The 20,452-nt window shown below is 46.1% G+C and overlaps 1 protein-coding gene across 2 annotated transcripts in view; it reads left to right on the forward strand.

Moving 5' to 3' along the window:
* Positions 1–20,452, forward strand: part of BCAS3 (BCAS3 microtubule associated cell migration factor) — a 1,601,451-nt gene that overhangs the window by 227,860 nt on the left and 1,353,139 nt on the right. For both annotated transcript variants that reach the window (XM_075589630.1, XM_075589629.1), the window contains exon 9: positions 12,025–12,101. In XM_075589630.1, coding sequence (XP_075445745.1) covers positions 12,025–12,101 — 77 coding nt within the window. The remainder of the gene's footprint in view (positions 1–12,024; positions 12,102–20,452) is intronic.

A 20,452-nucleotide genomic window follows, 5' to 3' on the forward strand; every position in this document is an offset into this window, starting at 1 on the left:
TAGGACCTTTGTTCATCAGTAGCACACTCCTATCAATAGAGGCTGCGTGATTAAATGCTGTTTGAACATCAATTTCTTTATAGCCTCTGGCTATAAATCTATTCGCCATATCCTTAGATTGAGAAAAAAATACATCATTATCTGAACAAAGTTTCCTCAGTCTCATAAACTGAGCTTTGGGAATGCTCCTTACCAATGAGCGTGGGTGACTACTCTGGGCACATAAGAGCGTGTTTCTTGAATTGACTTTTCTGTACATCTCTGTTTGAATGACCATATCATTATCAATGTACAGGAGTAAATCCAGGTAATGAATATGGTGTATATTGTGCTCATAAGTGAACCGGATATTTAAATCATTCGTGTTCAATTGTTGAATAAAAGAAATAAGTGTGTGTTCATCACCATTCCGAAATCATAATAAGGTCATCAATATATCTTTTAAAGAATATGATGTTATCCCGAAATAAGTTATTACTGTGATAAATAAAATGTGCTTCCCAAAAATCCATGAATAAATTCGCATATCAAGGTGCAAAACTCGTGCCCATTGCAGTGCCTAATTTTTGTAAATAAAATTGTGCATCAAATAAAAAATAGTTGTGTGGAAGTAAAAATAAAATGGATTCTAACAAAAAAGTGCAATGTGAAAGTGACAAATCTGATAAATCTAAATAATAACGTGTGGCCAAAGGGTCTTGCTGGTGTTCAATAATAGAGTACAGAGAGACCACATCAAGTGTGACCCAACTGTACACCTTTTTCCACTGGATCTCCTGGAGACTGACAATAAGGTCTGCCGAATCTTTAATAAACGAAGGCAACTGAAATACTAAAGGTTGTAAAAAGCTGTCCACATACCACGATAAACCATCTCCCAAAGATCCAATGCTCGCCACTATTGGCCGTCTAGGAGGGTCGACCAGCGATTTATGGATCTTTGGGAGATGGTGGAATACCGGCATCATGGGATGTGGACAGCTCAAGTATTCACGCTCTTTGATTGATGACAGTCAAAATTTTACCAAATTCAATAAGTTCCTCAAGTTCTTTCATGAACTTAGAGGTAGAATCACCTTTGAGATGCTGATAAGAGGTGGTGTCTCTAAGCTGTCTTAATGCTTCGTTTTTATATTGTTCGGTGGACAAAATCACCAGGGCACCACCCTTATCAGCATTCTTCAATATTATGTTATGGTTCTTTTTCAGTTGTTCTAATTGTTGGATTTCTGTATAAGTCAAATTATTAGACTGCACATGAGAGCATGAAAACCCTCGCGCCAACAGATGTAAATCACGTTCCAGTAAACGCTCAAAGGTAATGATAGCAGGCCCCCTGTTGAAATTAGGACAAAAAATAGATTTTTTACGCAAACCTGAATCATGACTGCCAAAACATGGCTGTGAAAATGTGTTTAAAGGTTCCCCCTGAAGTTCTAACAAAGTGTTCATATCAGACAGTACACAGCACTCTTTAAAACTTTATTATTTTATTCGCATCTTTATTATATTTAGTCATAAATGTGATTGCAAAGTCTATTTTTCTGTTTTTTTTTCTTCTTTTGTTTGCAGGGTTGGTTTTATTAAAAGTTTTCTGTCAAGATTATCTGTTCTTTCTTTTGCTTCTGTAATTGTTGTTTCATTGTTCTTTTTTTTGTTTAAATGTATCTATTAATTTATATTTATATTAATGGATAAATGTAATAAATAAATGTAATAAATAAAATAAAACAAGCCATTACTAAACAGTGGCACATTCTGTAAAAGGATCCTGTCCTTGGAAGTACATTACCGTCACGGCCTAATATAATTTTTACAAAGGCAAGTAATTTGAAACAGAAGTTAGCACCAAGTGTCCTTAAACCATTAAAAAGGGACCCACAAGATAAAAATTGGTTAAAACTTCCAAAAGGCTTTTTTACATGTGGTAATTGCAAAGCCTGTGATTTCTGTTCAAAAGGGGTAAAAAAATCTTTTAAATCTAATGTTACAAATGAAGAATTTAAAATTAAACAATTTTTAAATTGTAACACAGAATTTATGATCTATTTGCTAGAATGTCCATGCGGATTGCAATATATAGGCAAAACGATTAGAGCATTAAAAGTTAGAGCCTTAGAGCATATAGGGAACATTAGAAGGAAAATAGACACACATAGTGTTCCGAAACACTTTAATTTATGTCACCAATCTAATCCCAAAGATTTAACTGTCAAAGGGATAGAACACATTCCTCAAAATTGGAGAGGAGGAAACCGCTCCATTGAATTGATAAAAAGAGAAACCTTCTGGATTCACCGTCTCAAAACGCTGAATCCAGGAGGGTTAAATGTAGATATAGAGATTGGTGCTTTCATTTGATTTAAAGTGTAGTAAATAGTACAAAGTAATTTAAAAAAGTTTTTACAATAATTTTTTTAAGTTTTTACAAATGTATCTTATTTCATTTATTAAGTGTGTCTATTGTTCTCTAATATGATATAAAAGTTTAAATTTATAAATGATATATGGTTGAGTTTAACATCTATTTTCCATTTTTTATTTCTCCTTCTCCCCCCCATAATGTACTGATGTATATATCCAACGTTATTGTTGAGTTTGAATTAGTATAATATTCCCCTATATTTTATATATATTTTAGATACCATTTTATATGTTAATAATATTTATAAAATGTATTGATTCCTTTATCCATTTTAAGTTCGTTATTTTCATGTAATTATATGTATTATAGAAGTTTATGTATTTGTATTGCTTGTATTGTGTTAATAAAGTTATTTTAGATTGTAATATGACTAGTGGATAGAGTAGTATATGCATTTGTATTAGTCCCACCCACCACCCAATCAGAGCACAAGAGATTGGCCAATAAGAAACCAGATAAATTTCCATCATCCAATCACCACTTAGTAGAGTATATTTATAGTAATATGCAAGACGCTGTATATACGACTCCTTCGGAAGCTTTTTTGAAACGAAACGCGTAGAGTCAATACCGAGTAGGCCACGCAAGCTCCTGTGACTGTCCTTTACCCGCGGCACCGAAATCGGGATCGTCCGTGACCGGAAGTGACACTGCCGGACGTGACGCAGTCAGGAAGCCTAGAGGAATCGGGCCACCTTTAATTTCTATGTGTACATGCCACATTATTGAAATGTAAGTGTGCTACTATTCACTGTAATACATCATATATTGAACAAACAATGTTGCACTAAGAGTGTGATTTTTCTGGTTTGCATTGAGGAAAAGCGCGCTCAGCCCACCTGAGCTGACAATCCATTTGGTCATCCACTGCTGTATATTCACTGGGAAAGTGTGAGTCCCCATTTCTGCTTATACACAAGATGTCTCCTATATAAGAAATCCCTACACTATATAATGGCAGGAGGAAGCAACCTCGTAGGAGGAATAAGTGGAGCACTGCAAGCAGGGAGGGGCGCAGGTAGAAACGGCACACCATAGATAAAAAAATCTAATTTATTAAGTGACTGGAGACATAACAAAAGGAAGCAGAGTTGTTCACTCTGACGCGTTTCGGGCCGTGGCCCTTTGTCAAAGAATACTGATACTCTTTGCAGTGCTTGCAGTGCTCCACTTATTCCTCCTACGAGGTTGCTTCCTCCTGCCATTACTTACTACAGCTGGATGCACGCCTGGACGAGCTACTACCTGCATTTATTGGACATAGGCTCCGTTGAGGCTCGACTTTAACAGTGAGTTATCAATGGACTTCCATTATATCTTTAAATACCAGATACCCTGTATGTTCTAAGTAGTCTCATTTAAGTGTGGTGGCGAACAGGGGTACACTTGTACCTTTGGGTTGTTGTGTCCCCCAAGTACCCCATAAATCCCACTTTTATTAGCCTACTACAATATGAGCTACAGGTGATTATTGATGTAATTATCTACCTGTGGATTGTATTCTGTTGCACCGATGCCTGGACTTTATGTCTACCTATATCCCTACACTATATATTGTTTATTCTCTCCACATATGGTGATATCTGCGCTCCCCAAAATTGTCTTTGGAGATCTACCTAAAGGAGAAACGGACCGTCTCTTTAAAGGGTTGAGCTGCGATTTTATATCACTTTATCATAAATAAAAAACACATTTGCACGTTTATTAATTTAATGAGCACATTTATTATTATTATTTTATATAATATAATTTATGTTATTCACAATAGAATTGCCTCATTTAAGGAGTGCCTAAGTCACATTTTCTTGCACTAGATATACTGGAATACACCTGGCTGCTAAGGGGATCCGATCCCTATCTAGGGCATATCCCTGTGCAGCCACAACCTTTCAATGACTCAGGGCCTAGCTGCGGCCTAGGAGATTATGGGCTTAGTGCAATGGGTCCCTGATCCCTGCACACACAACCTCCCCTGTCTCACTCCCAGCTTCAACTCCTAACTGACTCTGCATACAACAATGTATCTATTCCCTGCTGCAGGGAATCCTAGAGCCCTATTGGCTGTAATGAGTCACCTGTGCTCCAGCCCCTGGGGCTGCTGGGAGTTGTAGTCCCTTGGGAAGCTCCTTGCTATGGGGGAAGCGTGCGCGATCTCTACTGCGCATGTGCGAAGCTGTAATGGCCGCCGCTACTCTTAACTGCGCAGGCGCAACCTTGGAAAGCCCCTGCGCTACGGAACGCTTCTGTTGCCATTTCCCAAACACTGCAATGGCCACCGCGTCGCTTCTGCGCATGCACGAACCATCGCGTGTGCGCGGACACATTAAAGATGGCGGCGTCCTGCCTCATCTGCCACCGGGAGCCCGCTGCGACGCGCTCGTCCCCGCAGCAGCACACATGTAAGGGGGAAAGGCACCGGGAGCCAGGGGGACCGGAGGGACCCTGGCTACACTCTCCCCATGGTGGAAATACCAACGGCCCCGCTTGGAGGACAGCGTCACATTGCAGTAGTACATGGCATATCACACACAGTAATACCTGAAGCCAGCTGAATGTTATCTGTTTGCTGAGACCCATTGTGGGGTGCCCCTAACGAATTGGGTGAGGGCGCCTCACTTTGACTCCTGTGATTCTCCGCCTCGGTAGTCTCCTCAAACTCATGGTCGGGTACTATAGTCTCTGACACTAAGCTACTCGCTCCCCCTGGTGGAAGGAACAGCAAGGAGTCTCTGTACCAGACCTTTACCCAGTCACCCGCATCAGGGACGCGGTAGACAAGGAGGTCTTGACCTTTTCATCGGTCCACCACATGGTGAAGGGAGTGCTCCATGTTGTGCATGAAGGAGGCAATGATTACCCTAGCTGTCACAGCACAGTCCTGGTTTGCTCCATCAGTCACTTCTGAAGTGACGTCTCCTGGATACATTACGAGATCTGGGTCTTGAGACAGATGAGCTTGGTGACCCTTTGAGTAGAAGTAAGCGCCGAGCAGGGCCTCTTCACCGGATATCTCCATCACATCCTACAGGGAGTTAAGGGTTGGTGCCTCACCGCTCCGCTGGTTGCTGACGGTTGTCAGGGTCATCTGGAACGCTGTCAGGTACCGCTTCCACTTCACTGGACACTGCGATGGGTCAACGCTTCTCTCCGGTAGGCAAGCAGGCGGTGGGTACAGATCCACACATACCACCGGGCAGCAATCTTCTAGGGGTGACACCTCTGCCAGGACACGATGCCAAGGCGAGCCAATCGCCCTGGTAAACATGCTTAAGGAGCTACCGTGCTCCGCGGTCACCTGGGAGCTCATACCCGACACCCCCCGGGGCAGTCAACTCACCCTTCTTGTCAGTAGGTACTGGTCCCAAGCCTGGGACCGACGGTACCATCATTGTAGACCGGGCTGGCCGTTGGAGGGCACACAGGCTCACAGCAGGGACCGCAGTAGAGGAGGCAATCAGCTCTTTGTCCTCCGCTTTACTTATCATCTGTGGTTCCGACATGGGAACCGAATCGGGAACCAGTTCTGGAGCCGAGTCTGGAACCGCGGTTAGAGTGCATGGGCCCTCCAAAACTTCCTTGAATGAGGTAGGTTGGTTAGCCGCATCTTTCTCTGTGGGTTCTGCCGGCCGTAGCAGTACTGGCTTCAGGAGGTACACTTGGGTCCCCTGCTCAATTCGTCATCTGGAAAATCACACTTGGGGCATAGGCATCTGACGTACCTTTTTCCTTCCACTTTCACTACCTGAACCCCTCTTGGTCGCTGATAGGGATCAAAGTCCATACCACCTGAGAGATTAAGGTATTTCTGTAAGCACGGGCACAATAGAAATGTTACATACAGTCCTTCTGCTGGCCAAACACCATACGTGCTCACCCCCGCAGCAGCACACACGTAAGGGGGAAAGGCACTGGGAGTCAGGGGGACCGGAGGGACCCTGGCTACAATAATAATTAAACTATGTAACTATATGCATACAGCTGAGCAGAGGTGCACCTATAAACTTGGAGAAAGTAAGAAAGGACAAGAGAAATGGAGACCAGGAGAGAAATTAACAAAAACAGACCTTTTTCTTTAAACACGGACTGACGGTCAGCAATTACAAATAGTAAAATGTTGCAAACTTCACATTTTACAGTCATATAATTATTCCCTTGCAAAGTATAGGAAATGCATACATAACAGAATAGAAACAGTAAGAGCACCTTATTTTGTCTTACAAGCACAGTGAAAAAGAAATCCCAACACATCTGTTTCTAACCTAATATTATCATGCTTTAACCTGCAGTGCCAGGAAGAAGGTTCAAAAATAATATTCCTTTTAGAAGCTATGTTTACTTTTGCATCTTAATCACATACTTCACTGTCAAATTTGCCAGTATTTTTACTATTACAGATAAAGATTAAAGCCCTGTGTGATTAGTGGAATATCTTGTTTGACATTTGCTCCAACATCTGAAATGCGATCACATACAGTATATCTAGGAATAAATATAAACCAAAATTGTCCAGCACTCACTGTCTATAGAAGTCAAAATACATGAATGGGATATTGCCAAAAAAATTGTGATTTAATAACACAAACACCCAATAACAGAACCGCATACCCTACAAATAAGGTATAAAGCAATAAACAAAATATAATAGGCAAATAGGAGGAGTGAGGGAGGGGGGAGGGGGTGAGTAATGAGGTAAGTGAACAAAATACAGTAAAGGGACACGACAACACACAGGTGGGTACAATGGTGGGGAAGCAGCAGGGGGCAACGTTTCGGGGAACACCCCTTCGTCAGGCCCGTTCCCCCTCGCTCCAATGGAACAGAGGGGTACTTCCCTGTCCCCAAGACCCACAGAAACAACGTCAGGTCCCAAAGAGAGACTAATCAACCCCCACACAGGTAGTAAATACAGATACTAAATAACATTGAAAAACCAGTATACTTGGTATTATGGCATAAAAAGACCCAAAAGGAGCAGGATGGAGAATATGAAAGCAAAAAATGCAAACCACAGACAATCTGTATGGAAACTCAGTAGTCCTGTTCCTGTCAAGTGCTAGGGGTGTCTGTGAGGAACTGCCCAAGTCAGAGCTGTTATGAAGGTAGGGTGACGTCATCCATCTGCGCTACGAGTGCAATCATAACATTCACATCATCTGGGGGCTTCTGCTGAAGGTCCCGTGACGCCGATCCTCTCTTCAGTAATTGCGAGCTGCCGAAATCAGGTGTGAGGTGCGCGCGCATGCGCACTATGCACACAGAGTGGAATCCATACTTTCAGCAACGGAGTTCTCTGCGCATGTGCAGTGGACACGAAGAGTCCTATCATAGGATTTTATTGCCTGTTGAAGCTCCAATCGGAGGGATGATATACTCCACAGTCCTTCATGCATGTAAAAGTAATCATGCATCAGAGTGAATCACACCAACACAGGGGGCAGTAGTAGATGGGCAGACCACAAACAGCCAGAACTAGGGGTCACATGTGATTCCCCCCCAAAAGACAAATTAAAGTTACCTATAAACAAAAAGAATAAGCAAAACAAGATTCATGTAAGAGATGTGTATATACACATTAAAATGGAATAAAACATGCATAAACATAAACCCTTAATCAAAAACTGAAGGTGTCAATTAAGTTTGTATAAAATAATGCATTATAATATTACATAATAAGTCAGTGAGCTAGAAAGGAGTCTCCCGTAGATCAGAAGACCTTGAGTTGAGAACACTAGGGGGGCCAGGTTAGAGGTGAGGGAGACTAACCCTCTTGACAAAGGATGGGTCACCCTGCATCAGCACCAGGACGCAGAGCCCAACCGTATATTCACATACCTCAGAGTATAGAGCAATAGAGTAGGATCAGCACCAGACCACATCGAGGTAAGTACAGAGATAGGGTAAATGAAACAAAATACACACAGGAGGCAGATACCTGGGCAAAGCTGTCTACAAATAACAGCCCATATTGAGATCCTTTTTCATGCCCAATGGAGTCATGGTACCAAGAGTTCTGATCCATCTGCATTCCTTCCTGAACAGAGATTTTTGCAGATTACCGCCACGTCGGCCCATTCTCATCCCATCGATAATCTGGTACCTCAATTGACTCACGTTGTGCCCAGCCTGTGTGAAATGATGTGCTACCGGAGCTTCCGGGTCACATCTGCGTATGGCCGCTTTGTGCTGTCCAATCCTATCCTTTAACCTCTGGGTGGTCTCCCCCACATAACCCATGCCACACGGACATTTAATCAGATATATGACGTCTTTGGACAAACACGTGTAATACTCTTTAATCGCATAAGATACGCCAGACAGGGGATGTTTAAATGTAGGACCCTCCACAATGCTATTGCATTGGATGCAACTATAGCACCTGTAGCAACTAAATTTGGGGGTACCCAGGAAGGTTTGTTTGACACTCTTACCACCAATATCTGCCCTGACCAATCGGTCACGTAGGTTCTTCCCTCTCTTATAAGAGAATAACGGTGGATCCTTGAGGATGGGAGCTATAAGAGGATCACTCTGAAACAGTGACCAATGTTGCTGTATGATGTTCCTGATGTACCCACTATTGGTATTGTATGTAGATATAAAAGGAACAGAAAATTTATTTTTCTCAGGACCCATGAGTCCCGTAGGAGCCCAATGCTCCAACATCTGAAATGCGATCACATACAGTATATCTTGGGTTGCCAGGTGGCTTGCCCAAAAATAGTGGACAAAATGGTGGAAGGTGCGACGCGCGCAAGAATCGTTGGTGAGGCATGTAATCTAGTGGGTGCGGGTGCGCGCACAGCGGGGGGCGTGGCAATGATGTCACAACGGTAGGCTGCACTGTGATTGGCTCACAGTGTCACGTGGCACGGCAGCCGCTTGAAAATACAAATTTCTTTGTATTTCCACACAGCTGCCGCACTAATGCTGTCGGCACTGGATAAACTGTCATAGGGAGACAGGTATTTATCATTTCCTCACGCGCGCCAGCGCTTAGTATAGTACCAGCTGAGGAAGAATGTTATTTATAAATGACCTGACTGTTACGTAATTTTTTCCAAAATTCACTCCAAGTATTTATAAATTTGCACCACTATATATTCTGTTTCGTAAAAAATCTGGGGAGGAGTCTTGGGAGGGAGTCCCCTTCCGAGGATTTTTTCGAAAATAGAATATAAAATAGTGCAAATTGATGCTTGGAGTGAAATTTAGAACAAATTACGTAATGGTCAGATCATTTATAAATAACTGACCTGGAGTCATACAGGCCCATGGCGAGCAATACTGCACCCCTCCACATCCTCTTGCTCTCCCCTTATCCTCTCACACTCCCACCCCCTCGTCCTCTCATCCTCTCACACCCCCCCTTCATCCTCTCTCACCCTCCATCCCTTCATCCTCTCTTACCCTCCCTCCCTACATCCTCTCTCATCCCCCCTTCCTTCATCCTCTCATCCCCCCCTTCCTTCATCCTCTCCCTTCATCCTCTCACCCCCCCTCCCTGTCATTATCACCCCCACAGGACAGCCAGAGAAGACGTGCACACACACAACAGTACAAAACACCAGGACAAAACAAGACAAATAAACACAGGACACAGCCTCACCTCTCTCTGCTACATGCTTTTCCCCCGCTCTTTGGCCCAACCCCCCAGGCTCCTGCCACCTCCTCCTGATTGGCTGCATTACACAGCAGCAGCCAATCAGGACGGAGGAAGCTGCCCAGCCCCTTAGCAGCAGCAGCAGCCCTGCTCTATCCCTTCCAGGGGAAATCCCACAATTGGTTACTAAGTCCAGAGAGGTAATACCGGATACATACATGTCCAGTATTATCTTTCATTTTTTACCAGACAGTGTAACCAAATACTGGGCTGTCCGGTTCAACACCGGACACCTGGCAACCCTAAGTATATCTGAAAGCAAGAGCCTGTGCAGCCTATTTTTTCTTCAGTGGGTGCTCATTTTTTTTTTTTTATACTACCTGTACTGAGGGGAGGGGGGAATACAGTAGGTGGACACAGATTGGCCATGGGTTGAGACTCCGGTAGCAAATATAAAGCTGTAACGTTATCGGGAGATAACGTTGTGACTTTAAATTGCTGAATCCATGTTTTTTTTTTTTACATGGTGGTCGGGACCATGGATCAGCTCCGGGCTATTTATTTATGTTCAACAGAGGTCCACTTTTCTGTGATCCCCAAAATGCATAAGGTGTGGAGCAGAGAGATAAAGCAATGGAAGCTGCTCCAAGAACTTTATTTGGATTGTAGGCATACAGATGCAGCTGCCGTTATTCGAACAAATCACGGAGCCATTTTCGTGTGCGCTGCTGTACTCCACGCGACATTAACGCGGCCAATCGCCCAAGGCAAATGTGTTTATCGCGGTTGCTTTGTTTGAATTTCATGAATTGTGTTTAATTAAATAGAGTACTGTGCTACTGTGTCAATTTCAGGTGTTCAAAAACCAGAACACTAAAATGTCATTTTCTGCACTCACCTGCACTCGCGTCTTAAGGCGGTACGGTTGGAAGAAATCCCGCGCCATGACATGGGTATTCTGAGGTATACACCGTGTGAAGTGTTCGAATAACGACCACTGCATCTGTAGTTGACATGAGATCCACGCATGCAGGCCAGAACATGTCATTTTAGTAACACAGTCTTAAACGACTATAAAACAGATATTAAATACGTTGGACAAGATGTTACAGTCCTTTCGCCTTATCGCTGATCCATTTTATATGTTGCTAAGAAATGGGCCGCACACAACCCCTGCAAGTGCAAACCCCAAACCCGCCACACCATATATATATTTGTGTCAAAAGGAGTGATACTGTGATTGTGACCTCATCTATATAATAAAAAACAAAAAGCTCCAGTGCTTCATCTAATATGGCAAATTATATAGCTAAATACTTATCTGTTTTTCTTTTCATAAGTGAGGGTCATTTAGTTAAATTCTTTGGCCAAAGCATGTTAAGCTTACAAACCACAACAAGAAATGGGCTACAAAACACTTTCATAAGTGACATAAGTGATCCTAATAGTGTTCTATGTAATCGTCAGCCAACGAAGAGTTCATATTTATTACCCGTTATTTCTTCGCATTTTGCTTAATCGATTAATGTCAGTTATTTACATCTCTTTTATCAATCGGTAGTTTGTGTCAAAGCTATACCAGTGGTGCTCATGACCCCCCAACAGGTCAGGTTTGAAGGATATCCCAGCTTCAGCACAGGTGACTCAATCAGTGGCCCAGTATTTGACTGAGCCACTGATTGAGCCACTTGTGCCAGAGCTGGGATATCCTGAAAACCTGACCTGTTGGGTGACCATGAGGACTGCAGTTAAGCAACCCTGAGCTTTTGGTTTGCCAAAACATTCCCAGATGTGATATATGTTTCATTACTACACACTGCCGCTGGATTTAATTGCTTAAGTCACACATTTTATTGCCGACAATACCACTGTGGCTGGTGCGAATACTTACAGGTACATTCAAATTGTTCTTTACTACTTGGCAGCCTCCCATCTGTTTCCTTGTGTAGGAAAGCATATGCAATGTTTTTCCTTATAAATGTGTGTTTTTGGATTACAGGGTCCTTGTGGTGGTTCTGCAGGAAAAGATTGCAGCTTTCGACAGCTGTACATTCACAAAGAAGTTTTTTGTGACGAGTAAGTATACAGTATTTTCTTTATACTTTTCCTGAATTGCATTAATTTGTGCCCAGCAATTTGCTGCTCTGCAGTACATTTCTGGTAGTGAAAGGGTTAAATCCCAAATAATCAAATCTATTACACAATATTCTGTTTTATTATATTTTACAATCTACATATATCTATTTGTCTCTTGCTCTCTCTGTATGTATGTATAAGGGCATATTCTAATAGCTGCGAGAAGTGTATATCCATGTAGAATGAGCCCCTCGTGCATATCACAAAATTCTAAAAGCCCTTCTCGTATGTCCAAACCATACAAAAAGGGATTTTTTGGAATTGATTTAATTCTAGCTCTGTAAATCCATGTGATATGGCCAAACTATCTCAATCATTCAAATGTTGCCAATTCGCTGGTATTCTAGTACCTCCACATACTGCAAAACCAGGTTGGAAATACTCACACATGTATCTCACCACTTCAAGGCTAGCAAGATTGCCAGAATAGATACGAGATTGGCTGTTTTAACTCTAATTCACTGTCAATTAGTTTAATTACCTTTTTTAATAACTTGTCTGTTTTTTCCTTGTACTGTCTACCTAACTATGTACATTACTGCAAACATTACTGGTCAATAATGCCCTGGCTGGAGGAGTTGAAAGGCCAATGCGAAGACTTAAATCAGTCTTTTCTATATTAATAGTTCAAATATATTTGTTTTTATGATTTATTTCCAATATTAATTTAAAAAAAATAAGTCACTTCTCTTTCGAACTCATAATCTAATTTTGGGGGCACAGGAAGGCAGATAAAGATAGGGGCGAAGAGTGAATTATTCTTTCACCTGGAACCATTCTGATACTTGAGGGTATTTCTGCTTGAGTTCAGTGATCTTTGTGAGTATAGATTATATTTCATTTTGAGATATATATAGATATATATATATCTATATATATGTCTCCTATAATTATGTCACATGTATTACTCCTGTATAGCGCTATGTACCTGGATGGCGCTATACAAATAAAGATATATATATATATATACTAGCTGATATACCCGGCGTTGCCCGGGATTTAATTTTCCCGCTCCCCCTCTCTCTCCGCTCCCCCCCTTCACAGCTATGTTTCCACCCCCCACCCCCGCGTTCACATGTCCGATCCCCCCCCCTTTCACAGATCGCCCCCGCCCTTCACAGCTCCATTCCCCCCCTCTACAGCTCCAATTTCCCCCCCTTGGTCACCGGCCGTGACTGGGTGGGTGGGAGGCAGTGACTGGGTGGGTGTCAGGCTGTGGGTGGGTGGTTGGCAGTGACTTTGTCAGTGATTGGGTGGGTGGGTGGCAGTGACTGGGTGGGTGGGTGTTCGGCAGTGACTTGGTGGGTGGGTGGTCGGCAGTGACTGGGTGGGTGGCAGGCAGTGACTGGGTGGGAGGCAGTGACTGGGTGGGTGGGTGCTTGGCTGTGACTGGGTGGATGAGTGGGAGGCAGTGACTTTGGCAGTGACTGGGTGGGTGGGAGGCAGTGAACGGGTGGGAGTTAGTGACTTAGGCAGTGACTGGATGGGTGGGTGCTTGGATGTGACTGGGTGGGTGAGTGGGAGGCAGTGACTTTGGCAGTGACTTGGCAGTGACTGGGTGGGTGGGAGGTTTGGCAGTGACTCGGTGGGTGGGAGGCAGTAACTGGGTGGGTGAGGCGGGGCTGTTTTGCTGATGCGTTGGCTGGGGAGGTTGCAGAACGGAGTCGCCGGCGGCGTGGGTGCTGGCGGCGCGTGTGGAAGTGAGAAGAGCCGGGTTTTGGGGGGGAGGAGGTAGTTTTGCTGATGAGGCAGCTGGGGATGTTGCAGAGAGGTGAGAAGCGCCGGGTTTGGCTGAGGCGCGCCGGGGGTTGTTTGGGTGAGGGGGTGGCGGGTTGAGGTGAGGCGGCGGTGCGCTGCAGGTGACGTGGCTGTGGCTGAGGCAGGTCAAGACGGTATGGGTGCACGGCGTGTGGCTCTCACGCGGTGTGAAGAGGCTGTGAGGGTGAGGGCATGTGTAGCCGTGTTGCTGATGTTACCCCACCCTGCAGGCCAATCACAGCGTGTGCACAAACCCACACACAACCAAACTTTCAATTTTATATATATATATACAGTGTTCGACAAATCACCCAAAAATCTACTCGCCACCTAGTCCCGCCCCCAACCCCGCCTCTAGTCCCGCCCCCAACCCTAGTCCCGCCCCCAACCCCGCTTTGAAATAAAATATATTAATAAAATACATTTAATAAATTCCTAGTCAGAACATTCGTTTTTGACATAAATGTATTTATTGTATTATATTATACTACAATTAGTCCTTGTTACGTGTGTATGTCTGTGTGTAAATGTCGGATCTAGAAATAAAAGCCAGGTGTGAATGACTAGTTTCCTGAACCTCTTAACAAGTGTTTGGACGTCCCCGCTTCATAATATCTAAAGCAGCAATCCCGCCTGGAATCTTACCTGATCCGCAGTCCCTCAATGTCCAGGTACCCTCATTCCCGCAATGTTATACATTGGAGGGGATGTGTTCCCTACCTGTCTTCTGGGTTAGGGGGGATTCCGATGTCTTCCGTGTGAAGCTTGAGTCAGATCTGGAAGAAAGCAGTATAGGTTATTTCGGTGTAGTATAGGGCAGTTAAGATATATAGGGTAAATAAGATATCCAGATCGGGAGTGTGAGAGAGAGAGAGTGTGAGAGAGAGAGAGAGAGAGAGAGTGTGTGTGAGAGAGAGAGTGTGTGAGAGAGAGAGAGATAGTGTGAGAGAGAGAGTGTGAGGGAGAGAGTGTGAGGGAGAAAGTGTGAGGGAGAGAGTGTGAGGGTGAGGGAGAGAGAGAGTGTGGGAGAGAGAGAGTGTGGGAGAGAGAGAGTGTGGGGACAAAGAGGGGAGAGACACACACACACAGAGGGTGGGTGATACACAGAGAGAGAGAGAGAGAGAGAGAGAGAGAGAGAGAGAGAGAGAGAGAGAGAGGGTGGGTGACTGACAGGGTGACTGACTGACAGGGTGGGTGACTGACTGACTGGGTGAGGCGGCTGACTGACTGGGTGGGTGGCTGACTGACTGGGTGGGTGGCTGACTGACTGGGTGGGTGGCTGACTGACTGGGTGGGTGGCTGACTGACTGGGTGGGTGGCTGACTGACTGGGTGGGTGGCTGACTGACTGGGTGGCTGACTGACTGACTGGGTGGCTGACTGGGTGGGTGGGTGACTGACTGGTTGGGTGACTGACTTTGACTGACTGACTGACTGGTGGGTGACTGACTGACTGACTTGGGTGACTGACTGACTTGGGTGACTGACTGACTGGGTGACTGACTGACTGGGTGGGTGACTGGGTGGGTGACTAACTGACTGGGTGGGTGACTGACTGGGTGGGTGGGTGACTGACTGGGTGGGTGGGTGACTGACTGACTGGGTGGGTGACTGACTGACTGGGTGGGTGACTGACTGACTGGGTGACTGACTGACTGGGTGGGTGACTGACTGACTGACTGGGTGGGTAGGTGACTGACTGACTGGGTGGGTGACTGACTGACTGGGTGGGTAGGTGACTGACTGACTGGGTGGGTAGGTGACTGACTGACTGGGTGGGTAGGTGACTGACTGACTGGGTAGGTGACTGACTGTGACTGGGTAGGTGACTGACTGGGTGGGTGACTGACTGACTGACTGGGTGGGTGACTGACTGACTGGGTGGGTGACTGACTAGGTGGGTGACTGACTGACTGGGTGGGGGACTGACTGGATGGGTGACTGACTGGGTGGGTGGGTGACTGACTGGATGACTGACTGACTGACTGGGTGGGTGACTGACTGACTGGGTGGGTAACTGACTGACTGAGTGGGTAGGTGACTGACTGGGTGGGTGACTGACTGACTGGGTGGGTAGGTGACTGACTGACTGACTGGGTAGGTGACTGACTGACTGGGTAGGTGACAGACTGACTGGGTGACTGACTGACTGGGTGGGTGACTGACTAGTTGGGCAGGTAGGTGACTGACTGGGTGGGTAGGTAGGTGACTGACTGGGTGGGTAGGTAGGTGACTGACTGGGTGGGTGGGTTGGTATGTGACTGACTGGATGGGTAGGTGACTGGGTGGGTAGGTAGGTGACTGACTGACTGGGTGGGTAGGTGACTCACTGACTGGGTGGGTAGGTGACTGACTGGGTGGGTAGGTGACTGACTGGGTGGGTGAGTGACTGACTGGGTAGGTAGGTGACTGACTGGGTGGGTGACTGACTGACTGGGTGGGTGACTGACTGGGTGACTGACTGACTGGGTGGGTGACTGGATGACTGACTGACTGACTGGGTGGGTGACTGACTGGGTGGGTAGGTGACTGACTGGGTGGGTGACTGACTGGGTGGGTAGGTGACTGACTGACTGGGTAGGTGACTGACTGACTGACTGGGTAGGTGACAGACTGACTGAGTGGGTGACTGACTGACTGGGTGGGTGGGTGACTGGGTGGGTGGGTGACTGACTGACTGGATGACTGACTGACTGACTGACTGGGTGGGTGACTGACTGGGTGGGTGACTGACTGACTGAGTGGGTAGGTGTCTGACTGGGTGGGTAGGTAGGTGACTGACTGGGTGGGTAGGTAGGTGACTGACTGGGTAGGTAGGTTACTGACTGACTGGGTGGGTAGGTGACTGACTGACTGGGTGGGTAGGTAGGTGACTGACTTTGGTAGGTGACTGACTGGATGGGTAGGTGACTGACTGACTGGGTGGGTAGGTAGGTGACTGACTGACTGGGTAGGTGACTGACTGACTGGGTAGGTGACAGACTGACTGGGTGGGTGACTGACTGACTGGGTGGGTGACTGACTGACTGGGTGGGTGACTGACTGGGTGGGCAGGTAGGTGACTGATTGGGTGGGTGGGTAGGTAGGTGACTGACTGACTGGGTAGGTAGGTGACAGACTGGGTGGGTAGGTGACTGACTGACTGGGTGGGTAGGTAGCTGACTGACTGGGTGGCTAGATAGGTAACTGGGTGGGTAGGTAGGTGACTGACTGGATGGGTAGGTGACTGACTGGGTGGGTAGGTAGGTGACTGACTGACTGGGTGGGTAGGTGACTGACTGACTGACTGGGTGGGTAGGTGACTGGGTGGGTGAGTGACTGACTGGGTGGGTAGGTGACTGACTGACTGATTGGGTATGTGACTGACTGTGACTGGGTAGGTGACTGACTGTAGGTAGGTGACTGACTGGGTGGGTAGGTAGGTAGGTGACTGACTGACTGGGTAGGTAGGTTACTGACTGACTGGGTGGGTAGGTGACTGACTGGGTGGGTAGGTAGGTGACTGACTGGGTGGGTAGGTAGGTAACTGGGTGGGTAGGTAGGTGACTGACTGGATGGGTAGGTGACTGACTGGGTGGGTAGGTAGGTGACTGACTGACTGGGTGGGTAGGTGACTGACTGGGTGGGTAGGTAGGTGACTGACTGGGTGGGTGGGTTGGTAGGTGACTGACTGGATGGGTAGGTGACTGACTGACTGGGTGGGTAGGTAGGTGACTGACTGACTGGGTAGGTGACTGACTGACTGGGTAGGTGACAGACTGACTGGGTGGGTGACTGACTCACTGGGTGGGTGACTGACTGACTGACTGGGTGGGTGACTGACTGGGTGGGCATGTAGGTGACTGATTGGGTGGGTGGGTAGGTAGGTGACTGACTGACTGGGTAGGTGACTGACTGGGTGGGTAGGTGACTGACTGACTGGGTGGGTAGGTAGCTGACTGACTGGGTGGCTAGATAGGTAACTGGGTGGGTAGGTAGGTGACTGACTGGATGGGTAGGTGACTGACTGGGTGGGTAGGTAGGTGACTGACTGACTGGGTGGGTAGGTGACTGACTGACTGGGTGGGTAGGTGACTGGGTGGGTGAGTGACTGACTGGGTGGGTAGGTGACTGACTGACTGGGTAGGTGACTGACTGTGACTGGGTAGGTGACTGACTGGGTGGGTGGGTAGGTAGGTGACTGACTGGGTGGGTAGGTAGGTGACTGACTGGGTAGGTAGGTTACTGACTGACTGGGTGGGTAGTTGACTGACTGGGTGGGTAGGTAGGTGACTGACTGGGTGGGTAGGTAGGTAACTGGGTGGGTAGGTAGGTGACTGACTGGATGGATAGGTGACTGACTGGGTGGGTAGGTAGGTGACTGACTGACTGGGTGGGTAGGTGACTGACTGGGTGGGTAGGTAGGTGACTGACTACTTGTGGTCTCTCTCTCCCCCCCTACATACACTCTCTCTCTCTCTCTCTCTCTCTCTCTCTCTCTCTCTCTCTCTCTCTCTCTCTCTCTCTCTCTCTCTCTCCACACACACACACACCTGAGTGTGAGTGGTGCTTTAAATGTTGGTGGGCTGATGACATCAATCACCCCGTATCTCCGGAGCAGATCTCTTCGGCTGATGCCTCTACTTGGGGTTCCCCTGAGCCGGTGTTAGCTTCGGAGGAACACAGGCACCTCACCCTCCCTCACGGAGCAATGTCGGACATCTTGCTCCCGACTCTTCCCGCGCAACACAACCCCCCCCCCCCCCGCATCCCAGGTGGCGGACACCTCAGATCAGGAGGGGGAGGAGATCAGGTGCAGGAGTGGGAGGAGATCAGGGGCAGGAGGGGGAGGAGATCCGGGGAAGCGGCTAACTCAGCGCTGCCTGCCGGCCTTCTTCCCCGCGTTAACCCAATCAGGAAGGGGGATTTATTATTAAAAAAAAATAAAATTGGTGCGAGCAGGGGAATTCATAGAGCCGCAGCAACGGCTCGCCAGCGTTCTAAATCCACCCGCCACGGGCGAGTAGTTATAATGAATTGTCGAACACTGTATATATATATATATATATATCGCCTAGAGAACAACCAAGATTTTGCACTGGATGCATCACAATGTACAATAAGTGATTTTCCAAAGGTTAGGATTCATAAATTATGAAAAAACATTTGTTTCTGTCCACACCTTAGCGGTCCTAGATGCATTAAGAAGACAAAGTGTTGAAAAGTGTGCATTGATATTATAAAGAACATTTCCAAGAATATCACATCAACCATTAGATTACATGACGATACAAGCAAGATCAGAATCAGAAAGGGAGTGCGGCAGGGAGACACCATGTCACCAAAGCTTTTCACAACAAGACTTGAAGAAATGTTGAAGACATTGTATTGGGAAGAAAAAAAAAACAAAATCAGCGGTTCATACCTGAACCACTTACGATTTGCATATAACATTGGTAATTTTGCCACAAGTTCAGAAGACCTCCCGCAACAAATAGGAAAACTCGCCGAAGCAAGTAAGACTGTGAGCCTCCATATGAATCTCAGCAAGATCAAATGTGTCAACTCTACAAAACTCGAAATAATTGGAATAAAACTAAAAGAAGTCGAAGACTAATGTATGTCTACCTTGGATGGCAAGTAACAATGGATGGGAACCTTTTGAATGAAATCAACAGGAGAATGAGGATGGGATGAAGCGCATTTGAAAGAAACAAGACAATCTTTCAAAGGAACCTTCCACTGTGCCTCAAGAGGAATGTTTTTGACAAGTGTTTTTTTGCTCGTGCTCACATATGGATTTGAAATTGGACCCTAAATGTAAAGATAATTGAGAAGCTTCAGACAACTCAAAGAAGAAGTATGGAAAGATATATTCTGGGTATTACCGAAGAGAAAGGAAAAAGAATGATTGGGTTTGAGAGCAAACAAAAGTGTGTGATATCACAATGGCCAAGAAATGTAAATAGCAGGGGGACAGACATACTGTATCACAAGAAGAAATTACCATTGTTGGGCAAAGATGATACTCAACTGGATTCTAAGGGAAATTAAAAGACCAAGACGATTACCAAGAGTAAGATGGGTGGAGGAAATTAGATATTTGTTTGAGCAACTTGGAGAAGAAAGGCTTGCAACCGTAATACCTGGAAGAGCTTTGGGGAGGCCGTCATCCTTAGTGGATCGACAGGGGCTGAAGATGGTGATGAGATATATACTGTATGTACAGTATATATATATATAATATATATGTAAAAGTATATAATATATATACGGGGCCGCAGAAAGATGTCCCGGAGCCCACGACTAGAGTGACATCTGCCTCCCCCCGTGTCGGCGGTATTGCGAGCCCCCCATTTCACACCTCATGAACCCCCTCTATTACCCCCATTCCTATGTATTTCCCCCCCTCCGTCTCACTCCCTCTTCCTCCCTCTTCCTCACTCACACCTCTCCCGCATCACATGTATTTATCTCCCCTGTCTCACTCTTACTCCCTCTTTTCCTCACTCCCACCCTCACCCTCTCTCCCCTCTCACTTATCCCCACCTTCCT

The sequence above is a fragment of the Ascaphus truei genome, chromosome 3 (genome assembly GCF_040206685.1).
Source record: "Ascaphus truei isolate aAscTru1 chromosome 3, aAscTru1.hap1, whole genome shotgun sequence".
Lineage (NCBI taxonomy): Eukaryota > Metazoa > Chordata > Amphibia > Anura > Ascaphidae > Ascaphus > Ascaphus truei.